Here is a 23,140-nt window from a genome sequence, read left to right as displayed (position 1 = left end):
ATGTCACTAATAGCGCTATCTAGACGATTGTATTTTACTACTATGGTGATTAATTGTGAATAATTGCATATTTAAAAGATATTGATTGTGATGTAAACTATTATAATTATTGCGGAATTGGGCAATTTATTTAAGAGAAATGTTACAGCATCGTATTAAATTGATATATGACTATTTACATAGAGGTGATAATAATAATGCCATAAAACAATCTACTAATGTATTATTAAAGTTAAAATCTAAAAAATCAATAGATAAGGTTAATATTGATGAACAGTTAGTACTTGCTTTAAGAGGTTTAGCATATGCTCGTATTGGATATTATGATGATGCAATAAAAGACATTGATACTGTTTTATTATATAAACTATATGATGAAGATGTATTGGCAATTTTGTGGCATTATTTTATGTTATGTGATGTAATATCAAATAAAAAACATAAATTAGAAGATCTGATTGAAATTTTTGAGAACAATTCTAATAATTGTTTATTGGGTGAAAATTTTCAGTTTGATATAATATCATTAAATTTTTGGTTGAGAAGATACCAAAGTATGCAAAATTACTGTAATAAATTATATTCACGTTATCGTAAGCCAATATATCTTGTATATTCATCATTTGCTCTTTATTGTATATGTAAAAATGAAGGTCAGAATATATATAACTATCAATTAATAAATATATTAGTAGATAAATATTTGAATGAATGTCCTTTTGAATATTTAGATTCAAATACAGAATTTCCAAATAATAAAAGTATCAAATTATCTTTACAATCAAGGAGAATATATTCATTTGTTTTTTTAATGAAATTATATTCTTTAAGGGAGCTTGGTAAATTTGAAGAATATGAAGATTTTTTAGAGAAGATTCAGAATAATTATAAAATTTTCTTTCCTTGTATCACAAATGAGATGATATTAAATTTAAAGATATGTTTAATAATAAAACAATATACATTAAAAAATATAGATAATAATTTATCTAAAGATACAAATAATGAATTTTTGAAAAGTATAACTCAAATTTTATTAAATTCAACAACTATCAATAATTTGAAAATAGATATACTACGTTTATTTTCTTATTTTTTTGTTTCTTTAACAAAATATAATATGGAAATTTTGGATAATAAAGAAAAATATATAGATAATTGTTTTAATGAATTTATTAATAATGGTTATAATTTAAAATCATTCCTATTATATTTTAATAAAATAAATGATATTTGTATTTATAATTTACTAGATAGTTTAAAAGGTCAAATATTATATTTGGAAATAATATGTCAAATATTATTATCTTTACCAATAAATTATGGAATTTTTAACCATATACTTGAAGAAATTAACTTAATAATTTGTAACTATTTAGAATGTTATGGAAATCCTATTATTGATATTCGTGTTGCATTAAATTATATATTAAAAAGTAAATATGCAACTACTTTTTTAAGGAGAATATATTTAAAAAAATTCTTGTTAAAAATATCTAATTTAAAACAATTAAAATGTTTAAATAGTGAACTTGAATGGTGTTACTTGACAAATATTTTGTATTTATTGAGTATTTTAAATAATAGTGAGGATTCTGATATAACATCTAATTGTAATGTAATAGATAAAGACTATTTATCTTTTGATGATATTTATAATCTATTTAATGATATTTTAGATATTGAAATAAATATTTTAAATTCTAATAATTATTCAAGATATGGATCTTTTTTAATATCTTTAGTATTATATTGTCTTAGTATTCCATTATTTAAAAATGATAATAGAATATTAATTTTTTCATTAACAATTTTACAATATTCATATAATATTAACAAAAATGGAATTAATAATCATATATCAATTTATTTATTATCTGAGATCTTACCATATATTGGATGTTATAATTTATGTAATAAAATTATTAATAATTATTTGTCTTTAAAGAGGTCACAATTAATGACATTAAATATTCAAGGTACTATATTTCAATTAATATCATGTCCATATATTTATTATATTGATTCATCTGGTAAGAATTGTAGGAATCGTATAAATAAAATCAATTATAATCAAAATTTCGATTATCCTTTAAAAATTAGAATGATCATTGATATACATAATGAAACATGTAGAAATTTACGTGATTCATCTATAGAATCTCTTCGTAATAATTGCCATTCTTTTTTTAATTCAATATTAACTCTTCAAACTGAAAATATAATTCAAGAAAAGGATATTTATTATGATATTTTATATGGTTTTGATTTTCTTAATAAATTTCTTCATAAATTATTATCATGTAAATTTCTTAATAATGATCTACAGGATTTTGTTTCATATCATATTAATCAATTAAAAAATATTTTAAATAAACAAGTATTTGATATATTATCTAATAGTAATATAATTAATCAAGATTTATCACCAATATTTTCTTCTGTATCTGCATTTATAGAAGTTATACCCAAATTTGAAAATGAAATTAATTCATTATTACCATGCAATTACTTTGAAATAACTGATTCTTTTTGTTTTGAGGATCATAATTCATTATTAAAAAATATAATACAAGGTGGTACTATTACTCAATATATAGCATATCATCGCCTTCAAATCTTTATTATACCAATATTAATTATTAATGATTTTATTTTTATTAAAGATATTCCAGAATTTAATAATATATATAATTTTATAAATAAATACAAATCATTGGAATTTATTAAACTAAATACAATTATTCAGAATGAATTCATTATAATATTATTGAATGATATAATATCTCCACTTATAATAAAATTTACTGATATTATTAAATATAAAATTAATTATCAAAAAAATATCCAAAGTGAGATTTATGATTTAATTTCAATATCTGAAAAATTATACAATTTAATTAATATTCATATAATAGATCATTTCTTAAATACTGGAAATCAGTATTCTAATCTATTATCATATTTTAATATTCAAACAATGCTTGAAAATATTTTATGTGTTATTTTTGGACCACTTAATATTTCTCTTATTATATATTTTTGGATAATGTCAAATTTATCAAAGAAAGACCAACAATATTGTAAACCTTTCATAAATATCCAATCAAATATTATTAAACTTATTTTAGAAAATTTAGAAACTTTTATATCAATATTTTCAGGTTCAGTGGAATTATCAAGTGAATTTGATACTTTTGAGCTAATATCTTTAAAGTCAAAAATATTAAGTGATAGATATAATAAACAGGAACTAATTTTAAGTGTCAAATCACTGACAGAATATCAAAGTAATACTATCCACTATTCAGTTAAATCTTTAAAATATATTTTGGATTGTATAAAATCCAAATAAATAAAACAAAAATAAAACTTTTTAAGGAAATCGTATCATATCTGTTTAGATAGTTTTTAAAATAATCAAGTTTATATATTAAATTATCAAATTCAGATTTTAAAAGTATTTATAATATAAATAGGTAATATTTTTTTCATATCTTCTTAAAGATTAAATAAAGTTATTATTTTGTTTCTTTAATTTTATCTGATTTTCTTAATTCAAAAAATATTTTTATATTTAAATAGGAAATAATTCCATAATATTTCTCATAATTTTAAATTTTACTTAATATTTTAAATTCTACTTTTAGAGTAATATCTAAATATTAAGTAATAAATTGATATATGTAAATATTCATTATAAATCAAGGATATTCTGGTTTAATTGGTTATATATATTCATATTGTCGAAATATTTTATAATATTCTGATTTTTAAAATAAACCTGTTATGTCGATAAATTATTTGGTTAATTATTTCAGTGTTGGTATTCAAAATATTATATATACCGGCATGGTTATTAATACATGCAATTTTTTTTTTATACAAACTTATTTTAATTATTTATATACTTAATAAAATTTGTTATTTAAATTTTTTTTTTCTTTCATTTTTTTTTTTTTAAATGGCAATATGAATTTGGAAACCATAATATTAACTAAAGTATATAGAAGTGATTAAAAATATCTGAGAATATACAAAATATTTTTTATTTATTTGGATATGAAGATTTTCATTTAAAAAAACTCCACAATTCTCTGAGAATATTATGGATACTCTAATATTTTAAATATAAGACACGAGCATAAAAGTGCGCACTTATTCTATTGGGAAAAATTGACCTGGAAAGAAAACAAATTAAAAGATATATTCATATTAGAGTATTAGGAATGAATATCTGGAATATAACTTTAGCATTATTTTCTTTATCATTATTTAGGGTAGTTTTTAGTATAAGTAATTCAACTATAATAGAGGATGAAGTTCATAAATTAATTCCAATCAATACAACAAGTTTCTTTAATGGTAAAACTGGAAAATTAAATAAATATAATAAATTACTATTCAGAACATTTGATATAAGTAGGGAAATTAAGCGGATATTAAAAGAAGAAACTTTAAATAGTAAAGATTTTTTTACAATGAAAAATAACAAACATTGTATTGGTAGATTTAAATGTACAAGTAAAAAAAAAGTAGAAAATATACCAGAACCTCATCCAATCAGAGTTTTTTGTTTTAAAGACTATCCATTATTAAGTAGAAATCCAAAATTTCAAAAAATTGATCAGAATAAATTAAAATTAGATATAAATAGAAATGAAACCTTAAAATATGATATTAATGAAGATACTAATAAATATATCAATAATATTGATGGTAATTTAACAGTTACTTATAAATATCCAAATTCTTCTTTAACAGGGTTAATGGCTCATAGACGTCCAAAGTATATAATATTGGCATTATTAGGGGTAAGCTCAGATAAAATGTATTATGAGGCATTTAGATATACATATGACCCATTTATATCAAATATGAGGATATATGGTAGAAATTTTGCAGATAATGTTGCAATTTTATTTCCTCATGAATATATAAGGAAGTTTAAGATATTAGGATTTTTAAATATCTATAGATTTGCTTGGGCTGATTTTGGTCACAATTTACGTTTGAGATCAGTAAATTCAGTACAATGGATATATTCTGTGAAAGCAATTTTGAATTTAATATATTTTTTGATTGAGAAAGAGAATTATAGTCCTAAAAATATATTCCTTTATGGTTATAGTCAAGGTGCAGCACTTGCTTTGAGTACTGTAATCCGTTCCAAATATAAGCTTGGGGGGTGTATTGCAGCTGGTGGGATGTTTGTAGAACGTACATCTGCAAAAATAAGAAATTCGTCATTAGGTATTAATAAAAAAGGTCTATCAACAAATATTTTAATTGCTCATTGTAATCCAGATATGATTTTTCCTTTTCGAAATGCAAAAAAAGATTTTAATTATTTAAAAAATATAATGAAAGCTAATACTAAGAAATTTATTTTATTAGGTTATGGACATAGTTGTATGTCAAAATATGCAATGATATATATTAATTGGTTTTATAGTATTATATCATCATATAAAGGTAATAATTATAAAGAGAGACCATTTAACTATGATTTTTTAGATCTAAATTATAAAGATAATTCGATACTACAAGATACGTCAGTTTAATAAATATAATAGATTCATTTCTATTTAAGAGTAAATTTGTGAATATTATATTAATATTTTGACTATTAATATTATAATAATATATGAATACATCAAAACTTTTACATGGCGGTTACCCTAGAGACTCGAAGTGCTTTCATAAGAAGCCTTTAAATGAATAATTGCATGATATTTAAAGCAAGATAATTTACTTTGCATTTATATATATTGAACTTATATATTGGTAGATTATGATATCACTGGAAAAATATATGTATCGTGCTCCATCATGCTATAAATCATATTATGTAGATAATAACAAGGTTTGCAATATAATATTACAATTAGCAACTCAGTGTGGTCCTTATAAAGCTCAAGTGACTCAGTATATTAGAGAATCTGGTAAGAGTATAAGAATAAAATTACCCCGTATATTTCCTGATGTTTCAAGTGAGTATAGTGCATGTGACTATTTATTCAGAGAAATACTAAATGAAGAAGTAGCTAAAGTTAATCAATTTTCAACTATGAAACATGAAGAAATATATAGAGAATTACTAAAAATTGGAAAGAAAATGAGAATTGAGGGTATAGAAAAATTAGAAACAATAATGAATAAATTGGATGATATTAAGATTATTAAACAAAATTTAGATAGTTTGGAACTTTTTTTAAAAGAAATGGAAAAATCACTTGAACATCAAGGTAATGAAATAATCCATTTGGATTTTTATATACGTACAAACTTTAAGATTTTACTTAGATTGGGGCAATTTTTTGATGTTATGTTAGATTCTACAACTAATGTTTGGTTTCAAGCTCATTTAACAAAGGAACCATTTGTTGATATTAATATCGATATATTATTAGTTTTATTAAGTGTAGCATGGGGGAGATATAGGGAATTAGAATTTATGATATTAAATATTGATAAGGAGAAAATAATGTTTGATAGACAAAATATGAGGAATAGACCAATCCAACTATCAAGTAATTCACAAGATGATAAATCATCAAAATTATGGAAACCACCAGAAACTTTTCTGCGGTGTACAACAAAATATTGGGTACATCCAAATAATGTAGTTGCAGCAAAAGCGTGTATAGTACGTTATATTCCATATTTAATTTTTGGAAGATCGAATGAAGAATTGGAAACTTTATTGGATCCTTATAAATGTGTGAAAAGTTGTGAAATTGTGGATCCAAAAAAAATTGAAGAAAGTCAGGTTATTACATCAGTTTATTTAGATAATAAATCAACACAATGTTATTGGAATAGAATTATAAGATATGAGAAGGCACAATTACTTAGGTTACGTTGTTATGGATTTAACTCAGGTGCAAAAGATATGGAGATATTTATTGAAAGAAAGACTCACCATGAAAGTTGGACAGGTGAGAAAAGCACAAAGGAACGTTTTTCTTTACCTCAGAGTTATGTTTTTCCATATTTGAAAGGTAAATTATCAATTGATTCACTTATAAATCAAAAAATTTTTGATAAAAAATATATAACAGAAAAAACAGCAAAACTTGCTAAAGAAATGCAAGAATATATTGTTGAAAATAACTTACAACCCTTTGTACGTACGTCATATTTACGTGCTGCATTTCAACACCAAGATAATAATCAGATCAGATTTTCTATAGATACAAATCTATGTATGGTAAATGAATATATACCTAATGGGCATCAAAATGAACCATGGTGTCGTTTAGCAGAAGAAGTACTATCAAAAAATGAAGTTACACGTTTTCCTTATGCAATATTAGAAGTGAAGTTACAAACAGAACAACCTATTTGGGTCTCAGAGATGTTAAAAAGGTGCAGTGCAACATTAGTATATAAATTTAGTAAATTTCAGCATGGTATGGCTATCTTACATAAAGATAAAGTACCAATTTTACCACATTGGGCTGAAGATTTTGAAGAAGAGAAATTTGGTTCTAATTTTAATAGTAATGGTAATCCAGATTCTAAAAAATATATTGATAAGAAACAAATGCAATGTGAAAACTTTTTATTTATGAATAGTGATGAATATAGAAAAAGAAATAATCAGGGTAATATACTTAATATTGAAAATCTTACAAATTCTTACTCAAGTATTCGAATTTTTGATGCACTAGGATCTCAAATACAATGGAACAATACAGTTGACGATATTGAATATATTAGTGTACTTAATTCACCTAATAATGTTGATAATATGATTTTTGAGAAATCAAGGAGGATAAAAAAATTAGATCCTAAGAGCTTATTTGCAGCAGAAAGAGTCTTTTTATATTGGATACAAAAAAGTTTATATGTACTAACATTTACAATAATCTTACTAACAAAAACAGATAATATAATAGTCATGAGTAAATTTACGAAATATTTGGGATACTTCCTTACTCCAGTTATTGCATTCATGATGTTTTATGGTCTACATATATATATTTATAGATGTAAATCAATTAAAAGACGTCTTGTGAGATCCAATGAACAGGAAGAAGATAGAATTGATCATCCAAAAGGTTCAATTATTATTTTTTCAATAATTTGCTCTATATTAACTCTTTCTTTGTTCTGTTCAATTTATTGTGGAATAAATACAATTAAAAGATGAAGTTTAATATATTACTTCATCACTATACTCATCTTGATTAATACTCATATATATTCTATTTAATTATTAATTCAAGTATTACTTTACAAACAGCGAGGAACTTCTTAATTAGTAATTTTATAATCAATTATTAAATTCCCTCAAAGGAGTTAGTGCTGCTATGGCCCTCCAACCTGGTAAATCCCATTGTTGTAGTTTTTGACAGTCTTGTATAAGTCGTTTATACAAGAAGTGAGAAACTTCTAAATCAGGACATGTCAAAGCAATAAGTGATTCAGAATGATTATCAATCAAGAATTTTATTAATTTATCTCCCTTTTCATCAATTTCATTAATTGGATTATCATAATAGTTATATTCCTGAATCCTCATTCTTTTAATATTATTTGAGCTTAATTCAACCTTGTCCTCACTCAGTGAGTTATAAGTTGCCTGATTGCAAAGTTCTTTAATCCTATGATCAACAACCCACTTTCCAGATAATGGATGGGGTGATGGAATAATACTAATTTGTAATATTCTCAATTGATTTGGGTTTATTGTTTGTAAAAAGTCATAAATAGCCTCCCAACATTGACCAATATCATCAAATGGATAGTGCCCTTCAATACTATGATTTTCACTTAATTGATAGTTAGAAACTGCATCAGATTTTGAATGAAATAGCCGTGTAATTACTAAATCTCTTATTGCAGGAAAACATCCCTTCAACAGTTTCAGTTCCTTTGTACTGATTGGATAATCAATAATTAACCTTGTCACATTTTGAAGTGGATGATTGGTATATTTATTCGAATTATTGTACATTTTGGATGTGTTCTGAAGAATCTCATATATACCATCTGTAATTCCTAAATGGAAAAGAGATTTTACTGGTAATTTTGATAATTCACTTGGAACTATTATACTTTGATTGTAAATTTCAATCGAATTTAGCCTACTCCATATTATTGAGTTATTACAATTTCCTACATTTTGGTTATTAGTAACAAGTCTAGTAAGGAATCCAGTTACATTATTTGTTGGATTTGAAATTCTTATATTTTTTATCCATCTAGCTCTAGATGTTACAGGCTTTAGTAAATTATCTTCTATATCCTTATCAGAGAAATGTATATCTGCCCAGCATTCATATGAATTATTTATTGCACGCGTCCATGACTTGTTTACTTTTGACAAATTACAATGTATCTCATTACAAGGTATAAATGAAGCTATCAGACCAACTAGATCTTCAGATTGTAAAGATTCCTCTATTATTTTGGATTTAGAATATACTCCTGTAGCCATTTCTTATCATACTCAGCTTCTAATATTAATGACGCTAGTCATTTATGGATCACCTTATAGCCCGCCATGCATCATAAACTCCCATGCTTCCTCTTAAAAAAAAAGGAAAGTTTAGCCGCATCGGCGCCTTTTCTTTTGCAAGATATTTGCAATATTTGTAGATATTTATACTAATTATTTTTAAATTAACTACAATGATTAGCTAAAGATTATTGGTATATAGAGGGAAATTATATATATATAACTCCACTTTCTTTTTCACAATGAAGCTAAGTAAAATAATTTTTAGATATTTATGATTTGTCATATAAACTTTAGGGAACTAGTTTGTGAATCTTGAAATTAGGTAGAACCTAATAATATATTATAAATAGTAACAAAGCAAATTGAGCTTTTTTAGAGTGATGAGAAGTTATTTGAGAGAGGTGGGGGGACTTCAAAATTTTTATTACTAATTTGCACAGAGATGCATTTATGCGGTCAATATAGATATCTGTAACTTGTAAGATCAGTAAAATTTGTATTCTAAATGAAATTTTGCCGATTACGTAAATCAAGTTTGTATAACCAAGTACTTTGTTTAGTATTTGGATCTTTGATTGCCCTAATATCAAATACTTGCAAAGTATATGGAATTATAATCCATGATTTAAAAATTTCCATGTTTAATGATGATTCAGCATTAGCATATATATATGGTATTGGAGCATTAGGTTATTGTTTATTACCTTCAGGGCTTTTATTTTCAAAATATGGTTCACCTAAAGGTGTTTTACTATATGGTTTGCTAGTGACTTTGTTAGGATACTTTTCTCTAGTAGTTTCTCATATTGGATGCTTAAGTTATATGGAAAATTTAAATAGTGATTTATCTAAAACATATTGGGCTATATTGTTATATGGCTTAAGTATTGCATTAATATTACAGGGAGGTATATCTTTAAATCTAGGTGCTTTATGGACAAATTTAGTTTGTTGGCCGACATGTCATAGTGGCTTAGTAACATCTGTTCAACTTACACTTTATAGTTTAGGAGGTTTTATAATGGCAGAAATATATCACGACTTCTTTTTATTAGATGGTTATATATGGCCATTCTATATCTGCTATTCTTCAATAACCCTAATATTTGGATCTATTGGGATTTATTTCATTGTATTAACAGAAAAAAATATAAGATGTCAAAATAAGATGACATCTGATAATGAATATAGAGTAACAATTGATAATATTTCTAATATAAAAATGGAAAAAAAAGAACAAATAGAACAGGATACAGTATCTGATATTAAAGGAGATAATTTTACCAATACAATTTCTGAATCAGAAATATCTATTGACAACTCTTTTTCAGAAATAAATGTTTCATATATAAATGATATAAATAGAACTAAATCTTTGGAATTTAATAATGAAGAAGACTTGAATAACAAACTAGATAATATGATCAATAATTCTAATTTGAAAAACGGGAATATGATACCAAGTTTACTTAAAAATATAAATTCTGAAATTTATTATGACTTTACTCATAATGATGATCTTTGTGATACTTGTAGTTCTACTTTATATCCAACAGATAATAATAAATATGATGAAAAAAAAGGAAACAATTTATTAGTAATGAATAGTAATAAATCTGATATAATAGATGAAAAGCTAAGAGTTATAGAATCATTTAATGAATTGAATATTTCAGATAATTTATCTAGTAATTCAAATATATCAAATCTGTATATTACTGATTGTGGAGATACATTACATGGACTAAAACAAAAACTACATCTATTACTAAAGCTTGAAACTGTTTCATTAATTGGGATGTATTTATTTACTATAAGTACTGGACAATTTTTTGGAGCTTTTTTACAAACATTTACTTTTTATTATGTTCCAGGTTTAAGTCATAATACAGCAGTAAGGATTACTCAAATTCTTACAGTTGTGGAATTAATAGTTAGAATTTTGGTGGGATTTATTAGTGATATATTGGAAAAGCATGATATGTTAAAGCGTAGTACTCAAACAATTATTTTAATACTTACAATGACATTTTCTCTAGTTCTTATAAAGTACCTCCAACCAGTTTGGATAGTTGTGGTATTTGGAGTTGGTGTTTCTTATGCTGGGTTATACTCTATAGCACCTGCTTATATAAGAGCAATATATTCAGAAACAGACTTTGCTTTTATAAATTCATTTTGTTATTCAATGGTAATACCTGGTAACCTTATACTTTCATTTATTTTAGCTAATATGCCATCTAAATATACTGCAACCTTACAAATTGTAGGATTCTTATCAATTCTTCCAGCTGTATTAATGATTATGTTTAAAATAGATGAAATTAGATCTAATAATATTAAAAGAAAAAGTATAATAGAGAAAGATTACAATATAGAAGTGGAAAATAAAAAAAATACAAGATGATTTGAGGATAGTTAGCTAAATTTAAGATATATAGGATGTGAAATGAGTAGATATATAAACAATATTATCAAGTATATTTTTATATTTATGTAATAATTATTTACTTAATCTTGAATGGCTTAATTTTCGTCATTTTATTTAAATTTCTTATATTTTATTGTATAATTGAAATACTATTTAATAAATTCACCTTTATTAGATCCAGTTCATGATCTCCAAGTTTATTTCTAAGTTGTTTTATATTCGCATTATTAGTTTTATTTTCATCTTTATCATCGATGTGATTTAACAGAAGTAATATATTATTAAAATAAAAAAGAATTCTTTCATTTAGTTCAGGATTAGCCTCTTTATCTACTAGACTTTGTACGAAAGATATCATTTTAGTTCCAAATATATCCCAATTTAGTACCATTGTTGTACATACATCTATATATGCTGAAAGCATAGCTAAAGCTCCTAAACAGGCAATTTGAATTCGATAGTTATCTTCAAATATAAATGCAATGAATAATTTTAAATCTTCTAATCCCTTATGCTTAGATTGAATAAAATGTCTGTATACAACCTCATCTTTGTTACAAAAATTACATAATCCTTCTAATCCAGCTGAAACTAATAATTGATTATTACTAAAGCATAAATCTTTAAATAAATTCCAACATTTACTATTGTCATATATTCGTAAAGCTATTTGACATTCAGTATCTTTATTTTGATTATAGTTTATACTTAAGATATTCGTGAGGCTTAATGCAGCTTCATATTGTAATAATTCATGATCATCTTCAAGTAGAGCTTGAATTTGTATAGAACATGTCATTAATGTCTTATATGTAATTAGTTTAGGAGGTGTTGCAATTAATAATCTACTTATTCCTTGTCTGTACTCTCTAAGCCTATCCAAAATATATTTAGAACTAAGTAGGATAGTACCAGAAATAGAATTTGATGGTTTATTCTTGTGATGTTCTATAAAACTAATGCAATCTAATAAGCATTGTAGACCTCCTTGTTGAATAATTCTTCCTCTATTTGCAATACAGTCATTTAAAGATTGTGAGTCTACATTCTTATTTAAACTTTCAGGTGGAGATATAAGATCACAAATACTATTACCAATCTTCATAATAATTGTATATGTAGTTTGAGATGATAACATCTTTAAAATATTGGATAAAGTACTTACAGTAGATGTACTAAAGACTAATAATTGTCTGAATGAGTTAACTAAAGATTCATCTCCACGATCATAGAATCCATTACGATCAGGTTTCATTTGTTCGGGAAGTTTTCTATATAAAAATTCCAATTGACTTAACTGGGTTTCATCAAAATCTAAATTTTGATCTTTTTGTCCATAAAATCTTAGAGATTTTAAAAAATTGGTCCTATTATTAGAAAATTCCTCTTTATTCAATTCACTATCTTTGTTATCTTTAGTATTTTGGGATGTATTCGCACTTGGATCTGTTTCATTGCTTGTTAATATATTTTCAATGAAACTTACATAAAGATAAATAAGGACCTGAGGAAGATTTGATTGACCTTTATTTATGAATTGTTTAAATTCAAATGTTTGAGGAATATTCAGTATTTCATATATAAAAAGAATTTTATTCGACTTTGTATCTTCTAATGAATCTTGTTTAAATGTTTCATTTTTTGCGGATTTATTTGATTCATCAATCTTGATATCTAATAATGTTACTTTGAAATCTTTATGTATAGCCAAAATATTCAAAGCTTCAATTAAATTCTGTAAACAAGAAAAGAAAATCTTTTGGTCTTCTTTTGAAATTATCTTGTGAAATTCTTGTTTCAATGTAATCCATATTGTGATAATAAGTTCTGATATAAATATTTCATTTAATAAAATATTTAAAACTTTATTACTTTCCATTGTAGCTTTTACTAAACCACATAATAATCTACAGGTAGAATCCAATGACTTTAAGACTGATGAATGCTCAGATTTTACAACATCTCCGAGAGTTTGTTTACAAATTGTATACAACATTATTATAGTGTCGTCTTCTTTTGTTAGTGATATTCGAGTTTGTTTGTATTCCATAGTATAAGATAAAACTTCAATACAGTTATATTGTAGCAAGGTCTTATAAATATCCTCCTTAAATATACTTGGAAAATCATCATATATATCCTTAATATTTAATGTTGATCTTCGGATGATAGATTCAAATTCTTTACAGTTAACCATAGTAATTAGTAATAAACAGTGCATAATTTGTGGATATACTAAAATGTGATTTTGTAATATATCTCTATTTGAGTTGTGAGAAACTTTAAGACCTACAAGGCCTGTAGTGAATCCTATTGGGTTTTTAATTAGCCAATTTGAGGATGTAACAATTTCTTCTGTACCTTGATTATTATTAGTATTATTCAAAATGTTTGGATCCACTATACTAGGTAATAAGTAATCATGTATAATATATTGTCTTGTCAACTTCAGTATATCTATTTCTTTATTACGATTTTTATCGGAAAGTAAAGCTATAATCATACTTAATATATAGCCACATTTTAATATTATATCTTCGTATTCAGAATTGAAATATCCAACTAATAAAGAATGCTTATAAGTTCCATATATTGACTTCATCATTATTTTAATAAGATATTCAATATTAGATGTCAATTCCAAAGCTTCAATTTTTAAACCCATAGATGCTCTTTTTTGAAACCATGATGTTAAGCAATTTAATGATAAATTTATTATTTTAAAATTAGTTTTAGTTTTTTTTAAAATTTTTAGTATAAAGTGTAATAATTCATTATTATTCAAATCCCCTACAAATCTTATTACATTAAATATATGCTCATATAATAGTGAAATTTGGACCTCATACATATTATCCTTTAGCCTCTCAATATAATCCATAAAAATTGATAGTTTGCCAATATTGATAATATTTTTATTATTCATAATTTCCCTCAATTCATTTATATCTAGAGTTTTAAGTTTATTATACGACCCAATTGTATTAGATTTATTTGTATCACATAATTCATTTAGATTAGGAATTAGTTCTTGAATCAAAAGAGATAAAACATTCCAAGATAAAATTACATATTTTGGTATTTCTTTAACTAAATTAGATTCATTTCCTCCAATACTCAAATGATCAATATTTTCACCTTTTTGAAAAAAGTCTTTTCCATTATGAATATAAATTAATCTCTCCAAAATGAACATTAAATTATTTCGATTATCATTATTCATAATAATTTCAGTTCCATTACCTATAATATACATTTGGATTTTTAAGAGCATATCAGATATATCTGTCTCAATTATATTTTTATTTTTCAATATTTCTTCATCTTTATTAAGATCTATGTTACACAATAATGTTTTTAAATTAAGTAAAATTATATTTGGAGATTCATTCATAATATTTTTCTCATTTTGTTTACTTTGATCTTCAATTAGATCTTTTAGCATTCCTCTTGCTAATATATTTTTTGGATCTATGCTCAAGATTTTTTTTAAATCATTAATTGCCACAGTTAAATCCTTCCCTAATTCTTTAAAACATGTAGCTCTTCGATATAAAACCTTTATATTTGAATGGTCCCGTTCTAAAACAGCGTTGCAATCTTTAATACTATCTTCATATCTAGCCAGTTTAATGAAGCTAGCAGCTCTATTAGATAACACCTGTAATTTCAATTTAAGATTACTTTCAATCTCTATAGAATCCAATATTGTATTATATATTTTAATACTTTCAAGATATCCCCCACTGCAATATTTTAAATTCCCTAAATAAAAAGAGTAAAAGTTAGATTATTCATATATTCTTTATCTGTATTGCCTATTTCCATCACCAATATACTAATAGGAAATATTGGCTGGACCTTTTTTAATAATATTGAAATAATTAAAACGCAACTTCGCATTATAATGTATAACAAAAGTTACTTCGCAATATCTCATAATAGTATTATAATAGGTTTCTAGGAAATGTTTGCGAGGTTCAGCCTGTAGAGTTATAACCAATTCTATCTACTTTCTATAGAGAGAAACTAACCTACCTTGTTCCTTTAGTTTAACTATATTCATATTATTATAGTTTTCAGTACATACATGAAATTTACGCGTTTGTATAAGAAAAATAAAATACACCCTTTAATAAATAAACGCATTGAGCGGCAGATGGCAACCGCCCATAATTCTTAGATTTAAAATTTATATGAAGAAAGAGTTGAGTTCTTACCGAAGATAGATTTAAATAAGTCCTAGGTATAGCAAAATAAGTAAACTAAAATATCTTATAGTAGTTAATTAGCTACCATTAGTATCTTAGTTCTATTTCTGATTATTTTCTTAGATTTCAAATTTCTACTACAATAAGCTTAATGATAGTGATTGAAAGACTGAAAGTTGTTATATCAACTGGTTAAACACAGATTTGCACTTATGACGGTAAGACTCACAACATTTATACTTTTAGAAAAGTGTAAGGTAACAAGATATATGGAGTGGATTTAGCAGTATTGTTCCATGATCTATAAAAAAATGTAATTATTAAGAAAATATTACAATAAACATATGTATATATTGTAGATTCACTCAATAGTCGCAAATATATAGTACTGATTTTGTATATTTACCGGATTAAATGAATAAACCAAAGTGATAAGATTATAATATTGGATAATAGTGCAAATAGATTTGAGGAAAATATTTATAATGTTAAAGATCACTTAAAAAGTTCGTTAATAATGATATATATTGATACCAAATAGATAAAATTTGAAGTATTCATAATAAATTGCATGAATTGAATATAATCAATCTGTTTTAGTTTTGAAATAGTTTGAGCTGTTCAATAAATTCATCTATATTTCCCAGCAATAATTTATTTCCAATATTTTCAAAAGGAATACGCTGAACAATATCAAATGGAGCAAGAATAACACCTGAAAATGCAGGTAAATCAAGAAAAATTGTTTGACGAAAATGTTGAGGATCTATGGTTCGTTGATTATTAAAATGGTATTCATTACCATTTCCTTTTAAATATAAATTAAATCCTTCAGTATAATTAACTTTATTGAAAGATTTAGTATTTATCTTAGTTCCTCCAAATCTTTCATCTTCAGTATCTAAAATGATTGTCTGAATTTTCCTATTTGTAATTCCAAACCCATAATTTGAATAATAATTACCACTATAGTTAAATACAAAGGTACAGTTGGCACGTTCAACAATTAAAACTTTATCTTCTTCATGGCATAAAGTTATACAAGGTTTATTAGCTGTAATATCACAGCAAGCAGATGTACAAGTTCGATAGATACATTTATTAATTTCTTGTTGGACTTTTTTCATCATATGATCCAATTCGCAGTGTTTGATTTCATCAAGTGAGAGAGTTTCACAATCTGTAGATGGTAATCCATTAGATGATGCTTGGGATGTATTAGAGTATAAATAAGGAGTATTTAAATTGTAACCTTGTTTAATACAAGAATTTGTTTCTATTTCCCTTAGATTATAATTAGCAAGACTTTGATGACTTAATTTTGAAAGATTACTACTTTTTGATATAAAAGTCCAATTCATAAGTTTTTCAAATCGTATAAGAGAAGCATTAAAGAATTCTATATGTTTAAACTTTAAGCCCTTATTATCTGCTAAATCCCAATTACAGAATGAACGACTTCGGTTAAAGTTATTGTTAGGTCTAGGAAAGTCGAATGTATCTGGATTTCCAAATTCAGAACCCATAGAGTGAAGAAGTCCAAATCTATTAAATGCCATCATTGTTAAATTGGATAATTTCAGAGATCTGAGACCATTACAAGATTTTTCAAAGTTATCAAATACTGTCATATGATGATGCAAGGCATCTTGACCTAAGCATTGGAGAATGAATGGTTCTCTGATATCCAAATTAAGACTTGGGCATACATCCAAAATATTGCACTGTTCAAAATATAGATTACTAGTTAGTCTAGCAATTGTATTCCATGAGAAAGAAAAGGCAGCTTTAACTCTACCTCTTGAACCCATCCAACGTGAATGTTCAAAGTTCTTGAGAATCTCACAACATCCCCAAGCTATACTATCTTTATTTGGATCTACAAGATAACCATCCACATTTGGAGAGAGGAAATCTCTTGGGCCTCCGCTAGTAGTAGCTACTACAGGTTTCCCAGCACTCCAACCCTCTAAAACAACAATTCCAAATGGTTCATTTCGTGAAGGTACTACGATAGCATCACAGGCCTTGTATAAACGGATCAACTCATCTCCACACTGTTTACCTACGAATCTTACAGAGTTATGAATACCTAGTTGATGTGAACGACGTTCAATCTCATCTTTTTGATGTCCATCCCCCGCTATAATAAATTTTGCATCACTACGATACTTAAGTACACCAGGTACTGCTTCAATTAACAGATCTACACCTTTCTGAACAACCATTCTTGCAACACACAAAAATGTAGGATCCATTGGACCAATGTGATATCTTCTTTTAACTTCACCTGGATCATTCACATGTACTCTATCAAATGTCTCGCAGAAAATACCATTATATATCACTTGGATTTTGTTTCTGTTAACTCCATATAATCGACAAACTTCATCTGCTAAAACACCACTAACACAGATTAAACGATTTGCAGTATGACAAGCCTCACGCTCAATATCAGCTATACAGCGACTTTGACCTCCATATGATTGATTACCACAACGTCCATATTCTGTAGAATGGATTGTTAAAAATGTAGTTCTACCATTATTCCCTATCCTTCTTAAACTAGTCAAAACTGGAGCTGCTAACCAATCATGGCAGTGGCATATATTAAATTTAAATCCATTTTTAGGTACACCTACAGGAACATTAGTTAGACCAGATTCCCATAGTTGCATATAATATACAAATGAATTGCACATATTAGTTATCTCAGTTACAAAATCTGAATGAAGTTGAAATGGACATTCATGGTAAATAACTCCATCACAAATCCTTACTACATATACTGATGTTGTGGCTCTTGTAAATAAGTGAACTTCATGACCAAAATGAACTAGACCAGCAGAAAGTTCAGAAACATGTGGAGCTACACCACCAACTGCATGGGTATGCAAACTTTCCCAACTAAACATGGCAATACGTAGTGGATTTTGACTTGCAATATTTGTTTCTAAAGATTCTAGACTATAAATACGTCTTATATTACATAAATCAGAATCTTTTAATAACTTTGCAGATAACCTAGTAGAAATAGCTCTTCTAGGACGAGATAATTCAATTCTTATTGTATCTTCCTCAAATATACTCAAGATATCTCTCTTCAAGTTCAGATTTTGCCAATTTATGAGTGCAATATGTTTTAGTGCACAAGATATAGATGAGTCCCATACATAGTCAAAACCCAATCCACCACTCTCAATAGGTATTGTAAGCTCAAAAGATGGTTTTGTATTTGGTAATGATATTTCATGGGATATAGTTATACCATAAGGTTTGATAGAATGAACAAGGTCATTTACTAATCTTATAACTGATCCATTAGGATATTCGGCTGTTTCTTCTTCAGTAGGGAGTATATAAAATCTGAAACCATCTATATGTAATTCAGTCATGAGATAATGTATTGATGACAAAATAATTGCTAACATAGGAATATAACCTAAGTTTAAGGGAGCTACCTGTTTATGGTATATATTATATGGAGAAACTATATTTGGATCATTTTGTAAGTAATATGGAGAAATAGTGCCAATATTTGTGGCTATAAATGGGCTTATATTTGTTTGACTTTCATTTAAAAATAATTTTGATATATAGTTTGAATCTAAATCTTCATTTTGTATATTTTGCGGTTGCTCCTTCATTTCATTATTTTGTTTATAGTGATTTTTCTTAAAATCATAATTATGAGTTTGTGATTCATTTCGAGAGCACACAAGTGCATTATAACTTGTTATGTCACCATATGTAAGATTTAAGTCAGTCAAAACAATCACTCCTCTTCTATGACATTCGCTTACAAGATACAGGAAATCTTGCAAATTACCATATATGTTGCTTGGACTAAAATAATTATAATTAAAATAGCCTCTTAAATTGTAAGGATAGTGTTCTAGTAGACCGATAAATAAGATACAATTATATCCAATTCTAGAAACTCTTGGGAGAATATTTTCAGCAAAGCTACGATATGAGCCAATATTATTACTATTACCTGTACTTAATCCAATATGTACTTCATATACAAAAAGAGGAGATTTTCTAATATTTTCAATTAATGAATTTAGAATTGCTATGCTAGTGTAAGGACTTTCTATTACATTATTTTTAAGTACGCACTTTGGTATTGGGTTTGGCATTTCGATATAATCTTCAGACTCCATATTTGTACATCTAATATTTATATCTTTAGTTCTATAATTATCTGACTTATCTTTATCATCTCTATTTTTAAATAATATTTCCAATGGATTATTAGGAATTACAAAATTTATAAGGTCACCATGTTTTGATAATCTCTTTGAATAGCTTAATAATCTATATGTTTCTAGCTCTTCTCCAGTACAATTATCTTTTAATATTATACGAATTCTAAATGAACCTTCTTTATTTTCACTAAATTCCTCAGAACTAATCACTATAGAGTATACATATCCTTTCATAAAGTCTGGAATTACTGGATAATTACTGTATATTTGATTTCTTTGTGAGTATGTATCCTCTGTCTCTAATACCATTGGATGTGAAGTCTTATTCCAATTATTGAAATCACCAACTAAGTAAACAGCAATTTGTTTTCTTTGAAAATTACATTCTTCTAAGCTATGTGTATCTAATTTATCGTCTTGTATATGTTGTTCACCTTGTTTACATAAATTATCAAAGGACACATGGGGTATTAAATCAGAAATAAATTCTCTAAATAACCAAATATCTTGATTATTAGAATTATGTTTAAAAAGTTTTATAACACCCATTAGTTTATGTATTTGACAAAACTGACTATATGCAGCAATATGTAAGTTACTTAAACGGTTGCCTTTATTTATTCTACAATTAAGACTCAGATTATTCTTTTCTGAATCATCAGACCTATTATCTATACCAGATAAATCTCCACTAAAAGAATATATATCATCAGTAACTGATTCTGCAAGAATTTTCTTTAAATGATCCATTGAATACTTAAATTTTTTGCACTTTACAACAGGAATACCATTATTAAGTAGTGAGTGCTTCGGGAAATGTACTGAATAAATATCTGCATTATGATCATCTTTGATATTTAATTCCATACTATCTATCATATTTCTATCTATACTATTATTTATAAATATCCCCTTCCTAAGGTTAGATGCAGCAATAACATCATCTTCATTAATCAGACCTGTTTCCCAAAAACAAATATCACTTAGTCTCCTTACTAACAGTAAATTGATATTCATAAAATGTGAATCAAATCCTATACTTGTCGTTCTATCTAAAATCTCTTCAGTACTACAATTAGCAGAAGTTAAACATGATTCAGCATCAGTAGATGATAAATAGTTCGAATTATCATTTCCCTTAGAAGATGTACTTAACGAAGAAACCATAGATGTCCTATTTATAATATTTTCAGAACTACTCTCATTTCTCTTATTGCATATTTCCCCATTTCCAGAACTTTCTGAATCACTCATTAAAGGAATACTTCCATCAAAAATAGAATTTTCAGTTGAATAAATGAGTTTATTTGTTGTATATTCACAACTACTACCAATATTTGATAAAAGGACCAAGTAATCATTCCATATTGTTGTACTTGTTACTAACGCATATTCTGAAACGGAAGTAAACATATGCAACATTATTAATTGATTCTTACTCAACATTTCTCCTCCATCAACCAAATCTAATCTAGGAATTAACATAGCTAAAAATGGAAGACCATCACAGTCAATTATTTCTTGTCTTATATCTTCATTCATTATCCAGCTCTTTACAAATACATCCTCAATTCTTTCTATATATTTACTAATGTCTTCACAGGATATATTTACTATAAATACAATTGATGATGGACTATAAGTTTGTAAAGATAGCTTACTATCAAGTTTTTCAAAGGATGTATCCATCTTATCTTTATATTTGTTAAAAACCTCATTTTCTTGAGATTTTATATGTCCATTCAGAATTATACCATTATTATTACTATAATTATATGATTGCTCATCTTCTAAAAGAGACTTTATTATCACATCTAAATGAGAAGTAAATTTTCCTTCCATCCTTTTTATATTTAATATATCAAAATCTCCACATTTTGAAATATCTAGTTTATTTGATATTATAGACTTCATATCTTTGTTATTATATATAGTTTTTACAAATGAACCATTACAATATCCAAAGAATTCAATTACTGTTATCTTATTGTAGTCACTAAAATCTTCTAGTACAAACCAACTTGTACCAACTACCAATTGAGAAAAATCTGAGATATGCCCCAAAATTTCCCTTTTTTGTTTAGAATTTCTACAAATTATCCTAGTAAATATTATAGGATATGATGAATCTATTAGACAATTTGACTTATTACAATTATGATTGCAATCTAACCAGTCTAAGCAAGGTATATCACTGGAAAATATATCTAACTTTGTATCAATTTCAGTCTTATGAGTTTTTATATCTTCTACTGATCCTCTATATTCTTGATTATTAAATATTTCATTATTGTCCATCATATTTATATACTCTTCACTATCTTTATTTTTATTATAATTTATAGAATTTAGATTTTCAAATTTAAATACAAAAATAATGGATCTTAAAATAGAAAATGCGAAAAAATTAAACTTTTATATTTGTAAAAAAGTCGTAAAAATGTTGTTAAAAATGACAATTAACCAATTTACTAGATATTCTAGGCTTCAATTTAGGTAAAAATTGTAAACTATTAAAATTCTTCTAGTCTTGTGATTCCCTCTTGTAATGTTAAAGATCCACTTGACAATTCTTGATAATTAAAGATTTTAACTCCTAATTGAATTTGGATGTATTAAATATACATTCCAAATAAAGTCAAATATTTGTCAATCTTGCTAATTTATAATTATCTGAGCCCAAATAGATAAAAAATAACTTGCTTAAGGCCTCGATAAAACATATAGTATGGTATGTCTCGTTTCCGAACAAGTACAAAGACTGGAAATAAAGAAAACCTAAATCCAAATATGAATAAATCAGATATTTCCTTGT

The 23,140-nt window shown here is 25.7% G+C and overlaps 7 protein-coding genes across 7 annotated transcripts, besides 26 other annotated features; 4 read left to right on the top strand and 3 right to left on the bottom strand.

Moving 5' to 3' along the window:
* Positions 1-139: 139 nt before the first annotated feature.
* Positions 140-3,355, top strand: CMU_016080 (uncharacterized protein; the record flags this gene model as incomplete). The annotated part of the gene is made up of 1 exon (XM_002140172.1): positions 140-3,355. One exon carries the CDS (start codon positions 140-142, stop codon positions 3,353-3,355), a length of 3,216 nt encoding a protein of 1,071 aa, XP_002140208.1.
* Positions 923-989: a sequence feature (AT_rich).
* Positions 1,134-1,249: a sequence feature (AT_rich).
* Positions 1,417-1,444: a sequence feature (AT_rich).
* Positions 1,465-1,526: a sequence feature (AT_rich).
* Positions 1,650-1,715: a sequence feature (AT_rich).
* Positions 1,768-1,877: a sequence feature (AT_rich).
* Positions 1,903-1,938: a sequence feature (AT_rich).
* Positions 2,346-2,416: a sequence feature (AT_rich).
* Positions 2,632-2,847: a sequence feature (AT_rich).
* Positions 2,883-2,917: a sequence feature (AT_rich).
* Positions 3,356-3,408: 53 nt separating the features above from the next.
* Positions 3,409-3,705: a sequence feature (AT_rich).
* Positions 3,706-3,870: 165 nt separating this feature from the next.
* Positions 3,871-3,933: a sequence feature (AT_rich).
* Positions 3,934-3,962: a microsatellite.
* Positions 3,963-4,229: 267 nt separating this feature from the next.
* On the top strand, positions 4,230-5,564 carry CMU_016070 (phospholipase/carboxylesterase family protein; the record flags this gene model as incomplete). The annotated part of the gene is made up of 1 exon (XM_002140171.1): positions 4,230-5,564. The coding sequence occupies one exon, from the start codon at positions 4,230-4,232 to the stop codon at positions 5,562-5,564; it is 1,335 nt and encodes a 444-aa protein (XP_002140207.1).
* Positions 4,376-4,400: a sequence feature (AT_rich).
* Positions 5,333-5,365: a sequence feature (AT_rich).
* A 41-nt stretch (positions 5,565-5,605) lies between the features above and the next one.
* Positions 5,606-5,649: a sequence feature (AT_rich).
* Positions 5,650-5,794: 145 nt separating this feature from the next.
* CMU_016060 (uncharacterized protein) lies at positions 5,795-8,158 on the top strand (the record flags this gene model as incomplete). Its single annotated transcript, XM_002140170.1, has 1 exon — positions 5,795-8,158. One exon carries the CDS (start codon positions 5,795-5,797, stop codon positions 8,156-8,158), a length of 2,364 nt encoding a protein of 787 aa, XP_002140206.1.
* Positions 7,026-7,061: a sequence feature (AT_rich).
* Positions 8,159-8,281: 123 nt separating the features above from the next.
* CMU_016050 (uncharacterized protein) lies at positions 8,282-9,448 on the bottom strand (the record flags this gene model as incomplete). Its single annotated transcript, XM_002140169.1, has 1 exon — positions 8,282-9,448. The coding sequence occupies one exon, from the start codon at positions 9,446-9,448 to the stop codon at positions 8,282-8,284; it is 1,167 nt and encodes a 388-aa protein (XP_002140205.1).
* Positions 9,449-9,609: 161 nt separating this feature from the next.
* Positions 9,610-9,637: a sequence feature (AT_rich).
* Positions 9,638-9,977: 340 nt separating this feature from the next.
* On the top strand, positions 9,978-11,879 carry CMU_016040 (uncharacterized protein; the record flags this gene model as incomplete). The annotated part of the gene is made up of 1 exon (XM_002140168.1): positions 9,978-11,879. One exon carries the CDS (start codon positions 9,978-9,980, stop codon positions 11,877-11,879), a length of 1,902 nt encoding a protein of 633 aa, XP_002140204.1.
* Positions 11,880-11,929: 50 nt separating this feature from the next.
* Positions 11,930-11,982: a sequence feature (AT_rich).
* A 28-nt stretch (positions 11,983-12,010) lies between these two features.
* Positions 12,011-12,066: a sequence feature (AT_rich).
* Positions 12,034-15,806, bottom strand: CMU_016030 (TPR repeat-containing protein; the record flags this gene model as incomplete). The annotated part of the gene is made up of 2 exons (XM_002140167.1): positions 12,034-15,668; positions 15,743-15,806. 2 exons carry the CDS (start codon positions 15,804-15,806, stop codon positions 12,034-12,036), a joined length of 3,699 nt encoding a protein of 1,232 aa, XP_002140203.1.
* Positions 12,175-12,197: a sequence feature (AT_rich).
* Positions 13,734-13,774: a sequence feature (AT_rich).
* Positions 14,601-14,657: a sequence feature (AT_rich).
* Positions 15,766-15,793: a sequence feature (AT_rich).
* Positions 15,807-16,710: 904 nt separating the features above from the next.
* Positions 16,711-22,626, bottom strand: CMU_016020 (glycosyl transferase; the record flags this gene model as incomplete). The annotated part of the gene is made up of 1 exon (XM_002140166.1): positions 16,711-22,626. The coding sequence occupies one exon, from the start codon at positions 22,624-22,626 to the stop codon at positions 16,711-16,713; it is 5,916 nt and encodes a 1,971-aa protein (XP_002140202.1).
* Positions 19,962-19,983: a sequence feature (AT_rich).
* A 21-nt stretch (positions 22,627-22,647) lies between the features above and the next one.
* Positions 22,648-22,704: a sequence feature (AT_rich).
* Between the last annotated feature and the right edge of the window lie 436 nt (positions 22,705-23,140).

Source organism: Cryptosporidium muris, genomic scaffold (assembly GCF_000006515.1).
Source record: "Cryptosporidium muris RN66 scf_1106632373407 genomic scaffold, whole genome shotgun sequence".
NCBI lineage: Eukaryota > Apicomplexa > Conoidasida > Eucoccidiorida > Cryptosporidiidae > Cryptosporidium > Cryptosporidium muris.
Note: the sequence above shows the minus strand (reverse complement) of the source record. Positions and strands in the feature narration are given on the sequence as shown.